The sequence below is a fragment of the Macaca thibetana genome, chromosome 5, assembly GCF_024542745.1.
Source record: "Macaca thibetana thibetana isolate TM-01 chromosome 5, ASM2454274v1, whole genome shotgun sequence".
Lineage (NCBI taxonomy): Eukaryota > Metazoa > Chordata > Mammalia > Primates > Cercopithecidae > Macaca > Macaca thibetana.
Window position 1 is genome coordinate 170,691,237 of NC_065582.1, and position 16,652 is coordinate 170,707,888.

A 16,652-nucleotide genomic window follows, 5' to 3' on the forward strand; every position below is an offset into this window, starting at 1 on the left:
AGTAAGTTGAGCTGACATATATTCACTTTGCAAAAAACTGCTTTGCTTTATAAGCCAAATATTCATAAGTTTTTAAAATAGTAAGCTACCTAAGTTATATAATAAACTTTGAAATTCAAATTGCAAGCTGGCACAGTGGCTCACACCTGTAATCCCAGCACTTGGGGAGGCTGAGGCGGGCAGATCACCTGAGGTTAGGAGTCCAAGACCAGACTGACCAACATGGTGAAACCCCGTCTCTAAAAATACAAAAATTAGCCATGCCTGGTGGCACGTGCCTGTAATCCCAGCTACTCAGGAGGCTGAGGCAGGAGGGTCACATGAACCCTGGAGGTGGAGGTTGTGTAGTGAGCTGAAGTCATCCCACTGCACCCCAGTCTGGGTAACAGAGCGAGACTCCATCTCGGGATTGCATTTTTATATTTTATTTTTGGGGGGATACAAATAAGGTCTATTTATCTTTTTAATTAGCCATGAAGAGATTTTTCCTAGTGAGAGGATGGGTGGGGTGGGGGCTGCTGGCCTTTTTGCTCTGAAGCTGCATTGCTGTGGTAGATAAGGACTCTCCATCTCTTCAAAGAAGCCTTGGAGCTCTAGCCTTCTGGTACCTCCTAAATTCAAGACCAAGATGTTTTAAAACCATACCCCAGCTTCCTGATTCTAGGCTTGCTGCATGTACACTTTGCCCCACCAAGTAGGTTGCCTCGGGGTGGATGGGGACAAAGTTCCTGAAACAGAATAGCTCATCTTGTTCTCCCTTCCTTCTCATAGAAAGAGCCTAGACCTCATTCGCTATTCCCCTCTGCTCTCTGCCTTGCTCTTGTCACCGCTGCCCTTCTAGTCTCTCCTTCGTAGGCTTTCCATCTTAGGAGATTGGAAAGTGCAAGGGTTTCTCCCTGTCCCCTGACTTACAAAGCCCTCTCAAGGTAGTAGTAGTATTGTTACTAGAAAATAGGCCAAGAAAAAGGATCCATGAATTGCTGATTAAAATGATTTATATACGTATTCGCATTGTAGACCATAATTGATGAGGTGGCTTAAACACAGTGGATGAGAGTCCATGCTCTGGTCTAGAGGCAAACCACCTTTGACCAAATCCTAGTCCTTCCTTTATTACCTGGTTATCCTGGACATAGTTACTGTTGCTGAATATCTCTAATCCTCAGTTTCTCATCTGTAAAGTGGAGACACTAGGGAGATTATGAGGATTAAATAGACCCCACATAGAAGCGGTTTAGCACAATATCAGGCCCATGGTAGGAGCTCCCTAAATGGTAGCTGTTATTCATTCAGCAGATCTTTAGTTGGCACTTGCTGCATGCCAAGCATCTTAGATCCTGAATACTCACAGGTGAACCAGCCTATTCTCATGGAGCTTATATTCTACAGGTGAGAGATAAATAAACAAGGAGATATTAGGAAATGATATATTGTATGATGAAAAAGAACAGACTAACGCAGTAGAGACCATAGGAGCCACAAGAGATTGGATGGTCTGGAAAAGGCCTCTGTTAGGATGTGGCATTCAAACTGAATCCTGAATATCATGCCCTCCTTTTCTCCGTTTTATGTGTCACTTTTTACTTGTTATACTGTATTCAAGGAGATTGATACCGGAAAATATGTTTAGGAAGTAAATCTGCATATTTTATTCCATATAATAAACCTCAAAAAAATACAGTTACCATTGTTTGCAAATATTAGATATGAGTAGGTCAAATGATATATTTGTCCTAAATTTGAATCCTGAGTTTGAATTTAAAGTGCTAAAACCAGAAGAACCATGTTTTTGATGTGCCCACCCCCCACCCTTTTTTTTTTAAATTTGTTGTTGTTGTTGTTGTTGTTGAGACGGAGCCTCACTTTGTCGCCCAGGCTGGAGTGCAGTGGCGCAATCTTGGCTCACTGCAAGCTCCGCCTGTCGGGTTCAGGCCATTCTCCTGCCTCAGCCTCCTGAGTAGCTGGGACTACAGGCGCCTGCCACCAAGCCCGCCTAATTTTTTGTATTTTTAGTAGAGACAGCTTTTCACTGTGTTAGCCAGGGTGGTCTCAATCTCCTGACCTCATGATCCACCTGCCTCGGCCTCCCAAAGTGCTGGGATTACAGGCGTGAGCTACCGTGCCTGGCCAGATGTGCCCACCCCTTTTATTTTTGCCACTGTTTAAGACTTTCTTTGTTACAAACATAGCTAATTAGACAGTCTCATTGAAATTCTATACATATTTTAGCACTTACTATTTGTTAAAGAATAAAGAAATGTGAGTGAATAAGTAAACAAACATCTTCACTCTTCTTTAGCTTGCCTTCTACTAGGATTTTAAATCCTAGTAGATCTCCAGGATTTGAGCTATATCTCAATTTTAATGACATATTTAAGTGGAATATTAAGAAACATCTTACAAGTCATTTTTCTTTTTTAGGTAGCTGATCGTCTGTTTTCATCTTTTGGACAAGATATATTAGATGCTCTCTATTGGACAGCAACAGAACCTAAAGAAAGAAAAAGAGCCCACATTGGGGTGATTCCTCACTTTTTCATGGCTGTTCTCTATGTCTGTATCCTTATAGACTTACTGGAAATTTCCAACAGTTAATGCATAGTCTACCTTATTTTATTTGGTTAGCCATTTCATAGATTTAAAGACATATAGATAATGTATGTATCCTGAAGATTAATGTGAAATATCTGTGTTCTGTTGAGAAATTGGTTGTCATAATAATTGTAATTAATTTAAGGAGCCTCATGTATGCATTATTCTTTGAGCTGCTGGAAAACAGTTCTATTTGCAGTGTAACTGATTATAAGGAAGAATTTTATAATAAAAAGGCAGCGTATTTTTATACATACATTATTTACATAGATCTATAATTTTTCATACTTATATTAGAATTTTTCTTGAAGTTATCTTTAAATCCAGGAATTCTTTTTTATAACCTTGGGCTTAAAATGCATAGAATTTATCTAAAAGTAAAATGTGAAATTGGTTGGGAGGAGTTTTGGTGGTTTTGTGTGTTTGTGTATTCATCCCTGGCTTAAAGCTTTTCTATTGGAGAGTAAATGCTTTATTATATAAGCAGTGTACGTGTTTGTGTGTACCCCTACATATTTATAACACACGTTCCTGCTTTTAAGTTCCATGTGAAGTCAGGACTCATTCACAAGAATGTGTCACTTTTTTTTTTTCCTATCTCTGTAAGAGTGACACTTGAAAGAAATTGGGTTAATACTTGGAAAGTTAAAGAACCAAGTGGGAAGATACCTGTGAGGGTAGAAGCTTGTTCCAGTTTTAATGGAGTAAAGCAGTTACCACTCTTAGATATAAATTAACTATTCTGTATGTAATACAAATGTAATTCTGCAGTTTATGGATATATTCAAAATGACATATGAAGAAGAATCTTAATTATCAGATATTTCTTACTACCTTACATTCCACATTTCCTGAAGAATCAGGGAAGAAAATCACTTCCAGACTTATAGTTTGTGCTTTCTTTTTTACATTGCAAATTATCTTAATTCAGAATGTGTATTTCTTAGTCTCTTCTTTCAGTATTTACCATAATTTATTCCATTTACTTAACAAACTTTTCTGAGGGCCTATTTCCTGAGCACTGTGCCAAGTGCCAGAGATACGGAAAGAACAAAACAACCCTGTTCCAAAGGATTCATGGTCTAAATAAATGAATATGTAGAGGTACATTTCCACTTTTGTTCATTTCATGTGGATATCCTGTCAAATTTTTATCAACTATAGCTAATAGGGAAATTATGAAAATAATACAATACTTACATAGACGATTTAGAAAAGAAAGTCATCTTCTTTCTTTATTATTCACTTTCAAAATTTTGTAGTATTATCAGTAACAATATGAAAGCAAATTTAAGTTTTTTCCTTGACCTTCTATTAGTTTTGCATGCAATTCTTATAATGGTTCAAGCAACAACTCTCAATGTAGCTTTTAACTCACACAACAAGTCTTTGCTTACTATCATGATGTCTAATAATGTAAGTATGAGATTTATCTTACATTTTTGAAGTTATACGGACATTTCAGCTGCAATACTGTGGGTGGGATAAAATTCTTTGTTCTATATGTTGTTCTCCCGGAAGTTTTATAGGAAGCAAGTCCAGTTTTTAAACTGTTATAATCATAAAGATATTTCTGTTTACTGTTTCAGTTTGTTGAAATTAAAGGAAGTGTTTTCAAGAAGTTTGAAAAGAACAACCTCTTTCAAATGTCAAATAGTGGTATGTACGATTAGATTCTACTTGAAGTTCTGTGCGGTATTTTGCAGTTCATTCTGAAATCCTAATGGCACATTTTCTCTGGGCCACTGTTTCTTCAACTTAAACTGTACCTTCCCTTATGCTATCAACATCTTTACTAGGTTTTCTTATCTTTGGTTACTGTAATCACAAGATGTTTGAGATAAAAAATTAGAAACATTTGTGTAGCACCATATGATACTTTGAGAAGCTTCTTAATAATCTAGAAATTTCTCTGAAGTGGGTGGTATTATTCCATTTTATAGATGTGAAAACTGAAACACAGAGAAAATAATTTGACTTCTCCACAGTCACATAGCTTCTAGGAGAATTATGACTGTGAATCTCAGAATGTCTCTAAGTCCTTAGCTTTTTTAGTTATTATTTACTGCCTTCATTCTAATCCTAAAAAGTGTGAAGGGACAAAATTTTTTGCCTGGAGTCGGTGTCTTACATAGTTTTTGAAAGCCAGAGCAGAACAGTGTAGTGGATCATGGAGCCCTCCAGAACAGTCCCAGGGGCTCTACCAGGGAGTGTGCTCAGAGTCAAAAGTGTTTTCACAAGAATATGAAGACATTATTCATCTCTTCTGCCATGGTGACATTTGCACAAGTCATGAAAAAATGGTGGTGTTTTAGCATGAATCCAGACAGATGTACAATAGAGAGGATCCCTAAAGGAACCTGGCTTGATGTCCTTGAGGAAGGTGAGGCGTGTCACGGGGGAGGCGCGTGGGCTGGTTGTAGATAAGAGCACACATGGCTCATCCAAAGCAGTGCTTGTCAGAGTTTTTGCTTCTGGGACCCTTTTACATGCTTCAAAAAGTACGATGATCAGCTGGGCGCAGTGGCTCACGCCTGTAATCCCAGCACGTTGGGAGACTGAGGCTGGCGGATCACCTGAGGTCAGGAATTCAAGACCAGCCTGGCCAACATGGTAAAACCCCATCTCTACTAAAAATACCAGAATTAGCTGGGCATGGTGGCAGGTGCCTGTCACTCTGTAGCTGTAATCCTAGCTACGGACTCTACTCTGTAGCTGTAATCTAGCTACAGAGGGGAGACTGAGGCAGGAGAACTGCTTGAACCTGGGAGGCAGAGGTTGCAGTGAGCCGAGATCGCACCAGAGCACTCCAGCCTAGGTGACTAGAGCGAAACTCCATCTCAAAAAAAAAAAAAAAGTATGATGATCCCAAAGGACTTTTATTTATATGGATTATGTCTCTCGCTATTTACCGTATTTGAAATTAAAACTGGGAAGTTTTAATAAAAATATTACATGCTTACAAAAATAACATTTCAATAAAAGAGATATTTTCTAAAACAAATTAAAATTTAGTGAGAAGAGTTTCTCAACAAGTAATGCTGGAATAGTTGGATAAAGGTTAAAAAAAAGAACTTTGGCCCCTCCCCTGCCCAAGAAAATTAATTCATTGTGGTTCATAACCCTAAACATAAATGCTAAAATTATAAAACTTTTAGAACAAAATATAGGAGAATACATTCACAACCTTGGTCTAGGCAAACATTTTTAAAAACCACACAAAAAGTACTAACTATAAAACAAAAGAGAGAAACTGGACTTCTTCAAAATTAAAATGTAGGATCATAAAATTTAAAAAGTGAAAAGACCACCCACAGTACTAAGAGAAAAGATTTTGAGATGCATTTATCTGACGATAGATTTTTTTTGTTGTTTTCTGAATATGTAACAAACTACCAATCAATAATGAAAGGACAATCCAGTTTTGAAATGGGGAAAATGCTTGAACAGACATTTCACAAAAGAAAATCTATAAATGTCCAATAAGGTCATGAAAAGCTCTCAGCATTATTAGGGAAAATGTCATTGGAGAAAGGCAAAGTAAAGCCATAATGAGATAGCACTGCACACCCTCCAGAGTGGCTGCTCTTGTAGCCTGACAGTACCACAAGTTAGTGAGGATATGGATTAACTGGCACTCATGCATCGATGGCGTGAGTGTAAAGTATTACAACTGCTGTTTTTGGCCATTTCTTACACAGTTAAATGTTCACTTGCCCTGTAATTCAGTGCCGAAAATATATTTTCTTAATAGGACTTGTTGCAAGAATTATTATGGCAGCTTTGTTCATGCTAGCCAAAAACTGGAAACAAGCCAAATACCTATCAATAGGAAAATAAACAAATTGTATATCCGTACCATAGAATACTACTCAGCAATTAAAGATAAAAGAGTGAACTCCTAATAGTGTCAACTATGTATGTCTCAGAAGCATTATGTTGAGCAGAAAAGCCAGACACAAAAGTGTACATAATGTATTTCGTTTATATGAAGTTTATGATCAGAAATAATTCATTTATGATGATAGGAATAAGAGAGGTTGCTTATTGGGCATTTGGATTGACTAAGGGGACTCAAAGGAGCTTTCTGGATGATGGAACTTCTTTCTATATTAAGGGCTTGGTGTCACAAGTCATGCATTGATCAGAACTCATCACATTATATATATTATATATACTTATATATATATACTTAAGATCTGTGCATTTCACTGTATGTAAATTTTACCTGTATATTAGACAAGGAAAATAATGGCATATGAATATGTTAAACAAGTTACAGGAGATTTGAAAACTAAGCAAGGAATGAAAAGAACAAATGGAAAACTCGAACATAAAGCCTAGATGATTCTATGAGGCCATGCTGGACCTGACTCTCAAAGCTCTGAGGGGCAGTTCGTGTTCTTACTTCTTATTAATGTTCCTCACCTTTCAAGTGCAGACTGCCAAGCGTCGTGAATTAGAAATGAAAGAGGAAGGAGGGAAGGTACTAAATTATAGAATACTTTGCTTCAGTAGTTAACCATGAGTAAATTGATTCAGCTGTAAGCATTTCATTTGTTGTAGAAACCATGGTTTTTTAAAATTAAGTCATATTAGTAACCTCCTTTGGGTAAGCACTCTTTATAGAGACTTAAACTAGACACGCAAATCTTAAGTTTTAAGGGTTTTCAATCCTTATGTATAAAAGCCTCAAAATTATGAGGAGGAAATTGTGAAATGTTTTTAACCTTATGGCCAGCGTGTTGATGTAATTAATACCCCTTTTCATTTTTATAAATGGGTTCCCCAGAATTCCAACCTCTTAGCTTATTAGAAAGATTAGGGATTCAATATTTGAGTTTTAAGAAAACGCTGGAAAAAAAATGATATAATGATCAGGTATGCATATCAGTTTACAAGAAATTTGGACTTTATTTTGGCTTAAAATGATTACTACTTAGCACCAAAAAAAATTACCTTTTGCTGTAAGCAAAGTAGCTCGTGTTACAATGCAAGGTGGTCTGCATTGTACCCTTTAAGAGTTTTGTAAGAAATTAACTTTACCTGGGCGAGGCACAGTGGCTCACACCTGTAATCCCAGCACTTTGGAAGGCCAAGGCAGGCAGATCATGAGATCAGGAGATCGAGACCATCTGCCTAACGGTGAAATCCCATCTCTACTAAAAATACCAAAAAAAAAATTAGCTGGGCGTGGTGGCGGGTGCTGTAGTCCCAGCTGCTTGGGAGGCTAAGGCAGGAGAATGGCCTGAACCCAGGAGGCAGAGCTTGCAGTAAGCCGAGATTGCGCCAATGCACTCCAACCTGGGTGACAGAGCGAGACTCCGTCTCAAAAAAAAAAAAAAAAAAAGAACTTAAGAAAAAAAAATTCTAGGCAATCTTGCTAACATTACATGTAACATTCAGCTATTAAAATGGAAAGATCAGGAGTCACCAAGAGGTGCTTTTTGCTCTTGATATGAATATGTTGCCTCTTTCATATGCTTCAGTAGTAGTTACTTAATGAGAGCCAGTCAGCAGGGATACTCATGTTGGCTATTTTTTTCTTATGAATTTTCCTATGAATTTTTTCTCCATCTGAAGTTGACTTGCCAGATACATAGTGTAAGTTTTAGTCCTTCATGCTGGTTTAATAGAGAAGACTTCATGGAGAAATCTGAGAGTAACTTTACCCCTTTCAGTGGTAGCTCACCGTATATTTTCTTTGGAGGAATTGCCTGAGGACATGTGAAAAGTAGTTTAGTTAATAAAACCAGGTTTTTAACAACTTCTCCTTTTCTTCACTTCATTTTATCATAAGCATCAGCTGAATGTGGAACCCCAGTCTTTCTGGTTTGCATTCTTGAGATGAAGAATTTTAGGTAGATTTTTACCCATTGGTAATGTGAACTGTGCATTTGGAAAGGTCCTTCAGAAGTTAGGTTGTCTGGAGTAAGCTTATAGCTCACTTAACACTCTTAGAAGCCTGCAAAGCTGCAATAAATATGGATGTTTATTGGAAATAGTCACTCATTTTATATTTAAAATGTGACTACAAATATGTTAAAGTATATCCCTGTTAGTGGTAATATAGCAAGGAAAAATCTGAATATCAGACATATTTAAAAGCATTAATACCAGTGTTTTTAAGCTTCTTGATAAAGGTTAGGAGAAAACATTCTTAGAAATTTTAATTTTTAATCAATGTAAGAGTTCAGTTCTAATCCGAACCCTGACTATTCTGAAGGTGAGATATGGTATAAATATGTTGCTGATTGCATTATTTATCTAATATATGTTAGATTATCAGTATCAGACTGTTATTCTCATAGAAATTTTATTTTTTATATCTTCTTTGGAGACACTTAAAATTTGGGTATTTTTTAACTCAAATTTTAAAAGTCAAATCTTGATTTTATAATGTCTATGTAAAACATTTAAATGTAAAAGTTGTGAAAGTGTAAGAATAAAACTTTCAAAAAAATCTTCACATAACAGCCTCATCTTTATAGTTAGATATAGTTTTATATCTTTATCTTATCAAATAAAGATACAGTTAATTTTTATGGTGTCACTTTTTAATATTTAAGCTTGCCATCCTTCACATACTTCATCTTATAAAATTGCATTTATTTACCAAATTTATCCATTTTTATTAATCTCTTTTTTTGGAATAGTCTGCTTTTTTTTGGAATAGTCTGCTTTTCTAAAATTTGTTTTGGGCTGGGCACAGTGGCTCACACCTGTAATCCCAGTACTTTGGGAGGCCAAGGCGGGCGGATCACCTGAGATCAGGAACTGGAAACCAGCCTGGCCAACACGGTGGAACCCTGTCTACTAAAAATACAAAAATTAGCCAGGCATGGTGGCGCATGCCCGTAATCCCAGCTACTCCGGAGGCTGAGGTAGAAGAATCGCTTGAACCCGGGAGGTAGAGGCTGCAGTGAGCCGAGATCGTGCCACTGCACTCCAGCCTGGGAGACACAGCAAGACTCTTGTCTCAAAAAAATAAGAAATCATAAAAAAGAAAAAATAAAATCTGTTTTGCCTTAAATATACGTTTAATGAGATAGGTTTTTCCCCTTTCATCAGTATCCTTAGAAATGAAATTATTGCAGATTTTCTCTATACTTGCAGCTGCCATGTGCCCAAAAATCAAATACAGCTAGATTAATTCTACGGTAGTTTCGCTTTGTTGTATTAGAGTTTAGAAAAGTTACTTTGGCTCATTTCAAATAGTGTTTTAAATTTCTCAAGGTCATTTATTTTCATATAATTCTGTAATGAAACAAGTCTATATTACATATTCATGTTTGGGAAGTATCAAAAATAAATACGTTTCATTGTTAAATTCATTTATGGAAATTAGAAAGGACTTAGCACACATATAGGTACAGCTTGGTGAATAATTCTACAGAATTCCAATTAAAGATACATTGGCAAATTTAACCCCACGAATTAAGATCCACAGTTAGCTATAGTAACAAAGAATATATTTTGTGTCAGACTTTGATGGAACTTATTCTAGGGCAGACTTTTCTTAGTTTCCTTTAACCTGTATCCTCTTTTGATGTCACAGAATAAATTAAACATGTGATCTAGAACGAATCAAAACAGGTGCGCCTGAAAACTCCGCGTGGACTTGCTCCGGAGGTGCCCTGCCTCCTAAGGAGGCATCTCAGTGCTTGGTACCTTGAGACTTACTGTGCCCTGAGCTCACACTCCAAAATGCGGTACTGCATAATGAATGGTGCTTCAGCTTTGGAAGTAGGAAGCAAGTAGTGCCCACTGGGCTTTGAGGGAGCGAAGGCACAGCTCAGACCCATCACTAATAAGGAGCTGAGCTACCCTGAAAAAGAAGGTACCAGCAACTGACTGGAAGAGCTTAAGGATGTAGGGAAGGTACAGAGAGTAAAGGCCAACTCGCTTATAGAGAAGGAGGTTTTGCTGTGGAATAAACGTTTTTAATCACATTGCTAGAGAATAGTGAGGAAAGGTGGAAGTAAAAAAAGAGAAGCAAAGACAGTCCTGTGAATTACATCAGGATGAAATTGAAATTCAGAGCACTTATAGGAGGCGTGCCATGGCTGAATGATATGGGTGAGGCTTGCGATTACTGAGGCATTGGGAAAGTAGGGAAATGACAACAGACTGTAAAAAAACTTTTGAGTTGGGTTGTTATATGAGTGATTGTTTCTAGTCACAGCCCCCACTGTTACACAGACACACATACATGGGTGTGCCACTCTTAACTGCAGACAAATTTATTTCATCCCATTTCTTGATTACATAGTATCTTAGGCTATGAGAAAGTTAACAGCTTAAAAAGTGAAATGTGTACACTGGCCTTTAGCAATAATTCAGTGATTTGATTTTATTAAATTCATTCCACCTAATCTCAGCACATAGTTATTAGTTTATAGTAAATATTATGAAGCCCAATTTGGGGTTATTTTCCCTCAAGTTTTACCTACACCCCAAGAAATGCTATTGTAATAGCAGGATTCTCTCAGCTAAAGGACTCATAAGTTCAGTAATTGTGTACTATTTACCAGATTGGAAGTAGTCTGGGATTTTATACAGGAATTTTATTACCCAAAGTCTTTCATTTTACTCTTTGCTTCTATTTTTTCTTCTGTAAAATGGAAACAGTTGTCATATGTCCCCAAAGATCATTGGAGGAATCTAATGACCCAGTCTGAGCAGTTTGATGGTTTGAATACTTCTTGAAGTTTATAGAAAACTGGAATTTCCATACTAGAATTATGTTGGCAAAAGAAGTCAGTGACTTACCAAGATAACACCAACCTATATATATATATGCACACATATATATACACACATATATATATAAAGTTGTATATTTATGGACATTTATACATTGTCTAATAATTTCATCATGTTCTGGCTAAAAGAATTGTTTCCTATATGTACTTTATTGTGTTGTTTATATACACTACAGTACTTATATGTTGATTTTTTTTTCTTTTAGATATTAAGGAACGATTCACAAATTATGTGCTTTTACTAATAGTGTGTCTAAGAAACATGGAACAGTTTTCTTGGAATCCAGGTAACTCACTCTTAACAAAACAATGTCTTATAATTTTCCTTCTAAGCCAAAATCATTCTTTTACACGGAATAAAATGAATATTGCAGAAAGCTTCAAAAGACTTTGGCTGTTTTACTGTTTAGGTGTTGGAGAAACAATCATCTGTCACATAATGACATTTCAGTCAACAATAGACCACATATACAATGGTGATCCCATAGTTTCTAATGGACGTGAAAAATTCCTGTCACCTAGTCTCCTAGTGTGCTTTTCTGTGTTTAGACATGTTTGGATACACTTACCATTGTGTCACGGTTGCCTGCAATATTCAGAATGATAATGTGCTGTACAGGTTTGTAGCCTAGGAGCAGTAGGTTATACCATATAGTCTGGGTGTGTGATTATACCATCTAAGTTTATGTAAGTACCCTCTATGATGTTCACACAATGACAAAATTGACTAAAAACACATTTCTTAGAATGCGTCCCTGTTGCTGAGCGACACATGACAGTACCTGTTTCAGTAGAATGGATTGGGTATGTTTTCTGTGGTGTGGTGGGATGCTGTCATTTTCTATAAACCCCTCCGTGTCTCTGGAGCTGTATACTCAGTAGGTGAGTGCACCCTGTTATACCCGGCAGTTCTGAGCCTCTCTATTTTTAACTGTAGTGTGCTTTAGTTACCTAAATCCAGAAAGATCATTTTCATCTTAGGGGTTGACCAGAAGAACCTTTGCTCTTCCCTAACATTTATCTTTTACCCATTGATTAGCATTTTAAGTAGGGATAAATTAAATATAAAGTAAGGTGGAAGTTTTGCAACTTAGGTGTATCTCTAAATTCAGGCTGACAGGAAATTGTCAACATTCCATGAATTTTCATTATCCATTCAGTTAGCAGACATTCACTGAGCATATGCTAGTTTCTAGGCACAAGGGCAGGCACTGTGGCAAATGTAGAAAATACTAAGACATTTGTAGGACTTACAGGCTAATTAAGGGGAAATGGGTAATTATAATGCTGAAGTGAGCTAAGTGGGAAATGATCAATTTCTCAGGTATCTCAAGTAATTTAGAGTTTTTGTTTGAATATCTGATGTTTTTGTTGGAATCTCATTCTTAAAGGATGAGACCATGTTTTAGATTTCATTTATTACTCCCAATATTATATATGTTATAGGCATTTATTAAGTTACTAATTTATTTTAATTCATTGGTAATTTTCAAGTAACTGAAAAATCAAAAACATATAAAATGAGAGATATGCTCTTGGAGATACATTTTCAGAAGTTTTTTTCGTAGAGAAACCATAAGATTAAATGATATCTGACAGCAGCTGGAGTAGGTAGGCTACCTGGCTTGTGGTAGAAAAGCCTCTTCCTCCACACACACAGCTAGATTCATTGAGTACCCAGATTTTTTTCAGTGAATGGTGGTATATTTCTTTATAACTAAGTCACCTAACAGGGTGTCCATGAAGGGCAGAGTGGGTATGTGTCACTGGTTCCAGTAGAGTACATGTAGGATCAGCAATTCCCAAAGCTGAGTGGTTAAAACAAAAGACAAACAGTCTTTATGCCTCCTAGACAGCTGGATATTTGAAGTCATTCTCATTTATACTGTGACTTTTAATAAATTATCTTGCCTCCTTTATTACTGCTATGGCAGATAATACGATAAAAGGAACACTTGCTTTTATTGATGAATTCACCATTTTCACTCTTTTTTTTAGGTTTATTAAAATTTCTTTTAAAAAAAAAAAACCAACGAAGTGCCATTTATGGAACGTTGCTCTAAGTTCTCAGGGTCATGAGGAATATAAAAACAGCACTAGCCATTTTGTATGCTAGGAATATTGCTGTGCACCATTATCTCGTTTAGTTCTCATAATAATTAAGTGTAGACACTTACTATCCTTACCTTATGGTTGAGGAAGCTGGAATTTAGCTAATTAAGAAACTTGCCCTTTGCCAGTGATGTTGATTCAAAAAAAAACTTGCCCAAGGTCATATAGCAGTTAGTAGCAGAGCTTATCAGAGAAAGAGGTCCCTTGATTTCCAAAACTTGACGTAATGCCAGACTCACAGAAGCTGCCTACACTGTCAGCCAGGATAGCCCAGCTGTGTGGGTCTCCATCCCATCCTCCGGCTACCTGGGTCTTGAGTTGCTATGGGTCCTTGTCAGTGTTTCTCCCTATCTTTTTCTTGCTGTATCCCACTCTTACATTCTTTTCCAAGTTCTTAGCAGGTTGTCTGTGGGTGTGTTTTATCAGGTACCTGATACTGAATTGGCATTAAAAATTTTTTTAATTGATGCGTAATTTTCATAGTTTGGGTGTGCAAGTGATAATTTAATGTATTTGTATACTTTGTGAAGATCAAATCAGTGTACTTGGGATATCCATTATCTTAAATATTTGTCTTTTTGTTAGAACTGGTGAAATTCTTTTCTTCTACTTATTTTGAAATGCACAGTAGGTTATTGCAAACTACAGTTACCCTATTTATCTATCTAACACTAGGTCTTACTTGAATAGACATTTAAATGTGATAATGGTGAGCAAATTTATCAGGTTAACATCTGCATGACAGTGAAACAAAGGATTGATCAATATCTTTAAGTTGTAGTGATCAAAGAAGGAGAAGATTGCTCATCTGCAAAGACTATAGCACATCTCTTCTAGCTATTTACTGTCACGTTGAGGCAGCTCTGGAATTAAAGGATTTTCTAAGGAACCTGGTTAATCTAGTCATCCCATCAGCATGTCAGCACGTAGGCTTCGTAAAGGCAGAGGCTCTCTGCTAAACCCCCGGAGCCTGCATGTAAAGCACTTCTTGGCACTTAGAAAGTAATGAATAAATATTTGGGTTTTTGTTGTTCTTGCTCTGTCGCCCAGGCTGGAGCGCAGTAGCGCCACCTCAGCTCTCTGCAACCTCCACCTCCCGGTTCCAAGCAATTCTCCTACCTCAGCCTCCCAAGTAGGCAGGACTACAGGTGCACGCCACTACTCCTGGCTAATTTTTGTATTTTTAGTAGAGACGGGGTTTTGCCATTTTGGCCAGGCTGGTCTCAAACTCCTGACCTCAGGTGATCCAACATGCTGGGATTACAGGTGTGAGCCACTGTGCCAGGCCTGAACAAATATTTATTGAATGAAGTATCCTTTAACTTGATACAGTATAGCTCTTTTGGTAAAGGTTATAATTGAATACTAGTTCATCATTTACTGAAAATACAGTTTTGTTCTAGATATTTCATATTTCTCTGGTAGCCTGTGATATGGATTCTGTTCATATTAAGATATTTCATTGTTTTTCTCTTTTCTATTTATAGATCATCTCTGGGTGTTGTTTCCAGATGTCTGTATGGTAATTGCATCAGAAATTGCCGTGGATATTGTAAAACATGCCTTTATCACCAAATTCAATGACATTACTGCAGATGTATGTATTTTGACATACACTTTAATATTTAAAGTTTACTTCTGTTGCTTAATTTTTAAAAGTTGTAGAATAATAGGAGTTTATTAATACTTTAAAGTCAGAATTGTAATTTTAAATTTCTAAAAATTATTACACTATCGAAAGTATTCTGTTTTAATATTAGGCAATGCTAATTCCATATCTTGGGGTAGAAGTATAGACCAGCCTGTAGTCGAAGTCACAGTGTCACTAACTCAAAATCATTCTGATCAGTTAACACTGTCATAATCTGTTTAAAGACTTTAAAATCACATTGTTTCTATTTTAAAACTTAGACCATCAAAACTTTTCTCTCTGGCTAGGTTTTTAAAATATTTTGTATTTAAAAATTGATTTTTTTCCACAATTATGAATAGGTTCCTGGTAAGTTTTAGAAGACGAGAGCCTTACGTTTTTCTGGTGAAAGTAGTTAAACTTTGGGATATTTGTTTTATGTTTTAATCAGATGTTCTGGATAATTTCTAGAAATAGATATGTGGCTATAGATTTATTGCACATAAAACATAAGAAGGTTTCCTAATGTATTTCTCATTCCTGCCTCAGTCCCAAAATAAATAATAGCTCCACAGTTTTCTAGATTTTACTGGGTGGTACTTTTAATAACAGTCTCACAGTAATATTTGTTTTATTTCAAAAGGCAGTTATTTAAAATAAAATGCAGTTGCAACAGCTGTGATTTGATTATGAGTTTCTGAATGTTTTAATATACTTAAAGTAAATAGTTTTGTACATTTTTGTAAAGCACTGATAAAGTAATTTCACCATTTACTTTCTCAACTTTCTCAATGCAGAATGATTCCCTTTTCATAGGATCATTTATTTAACATCTGAAGTCAAAATTAATAGGCTTGATTGAGACACTTGTGCAATTTTTAGTGGAAATAGTCATTCACAAGTGCCTTCATATTTACTGTGTTCCCTAACTTAGTTTTATGTCTTTTTCAGCATTCATTTTTCTCAGAAGGCATTATTATGGTTAGATAAACAGTAATTTTTTAAAACTATTCATTTAATTTAAAATTTCAAAATTATTTTATATACATTACACTACTTAAAATAGTCACTCTTCCCCAAATTCCAAACTCTCAGGATCATAGTCATTGGATATTTATTCCCCTTTAAAGAAAAACTTTTAAAAGATCTATGAATGTTAAGAGTTCACGGGAATTAAGGTTACTTTTTACCTTTACTGTAGGAAAACAAATAGGGAAATTATGCCCAGATGTCTGCTTGGTTATTAGCACTTGTTCCTGGTTAATTATTAAACGTTTTCATTAATAAAATCTAAGTCTTTCTGCATGATATATTTTTACTATATTACTTAATATTTCATTCTTATTTGTCTTTAGGTCTACAGTGAATATAGAGCCAGTCTTGCTTTTGACCTTGTTAGCAGCCGACAGAAAAATGTGAGCATTTATCAAGGGCATAATCCAAAATTAACAAAGGCATAGTCTGAAATTAACTGAATAATGCTTAATTTAGCATGAAATATTAACTAAAGGAAAGCTACATAAACTGCCTACTTATCTCTGTTCTTAACACTA

At 36.1% G+C, this 16,652-nt stretch overlaps 1 protein-coding gene across 2 annotated transcripts in view; it reads left to right on the forward strand.

Annotated features, from left to right (window-relative positions):
• TAPT1 (transmembrane anterior posterior transformation 1) overlaps window positions 1-16,652 on the forward strand; it is a 65,754-nt gene that overhangs the window by 36,071 nt on the left and 13,031 nt on the right. For both annotated transcript variants that reach the window (XM_050792506.1, XM_050792507.1), the window contains 6 exons: window positions 2,422-2,557; window positions 3,911-4,008; window positions 4,182-4,251; window positions 11,564-11,644; window positions 14,957-15,066; window positions 16,455-16,514. In XM_050792506.1, coding sequence (XP_050648463.1) covers window positions 2,422-2,557; window positions 3,911-4,008; window positions 4,182-4,251; window positions 11,564-11,644; window positions 14,957-15,066; window positions 16,455-16,514 — 555 coding nt within the window. The remainder of the gene's footprint in view (window positions 1-2,421; window positions 2,558-3,910; window positions 4,009-4,181; window positions 4,252-11,563; window positions 11,645-14,956; window positions 15,067-16,454; window positions 16,515-16,652) is intronic.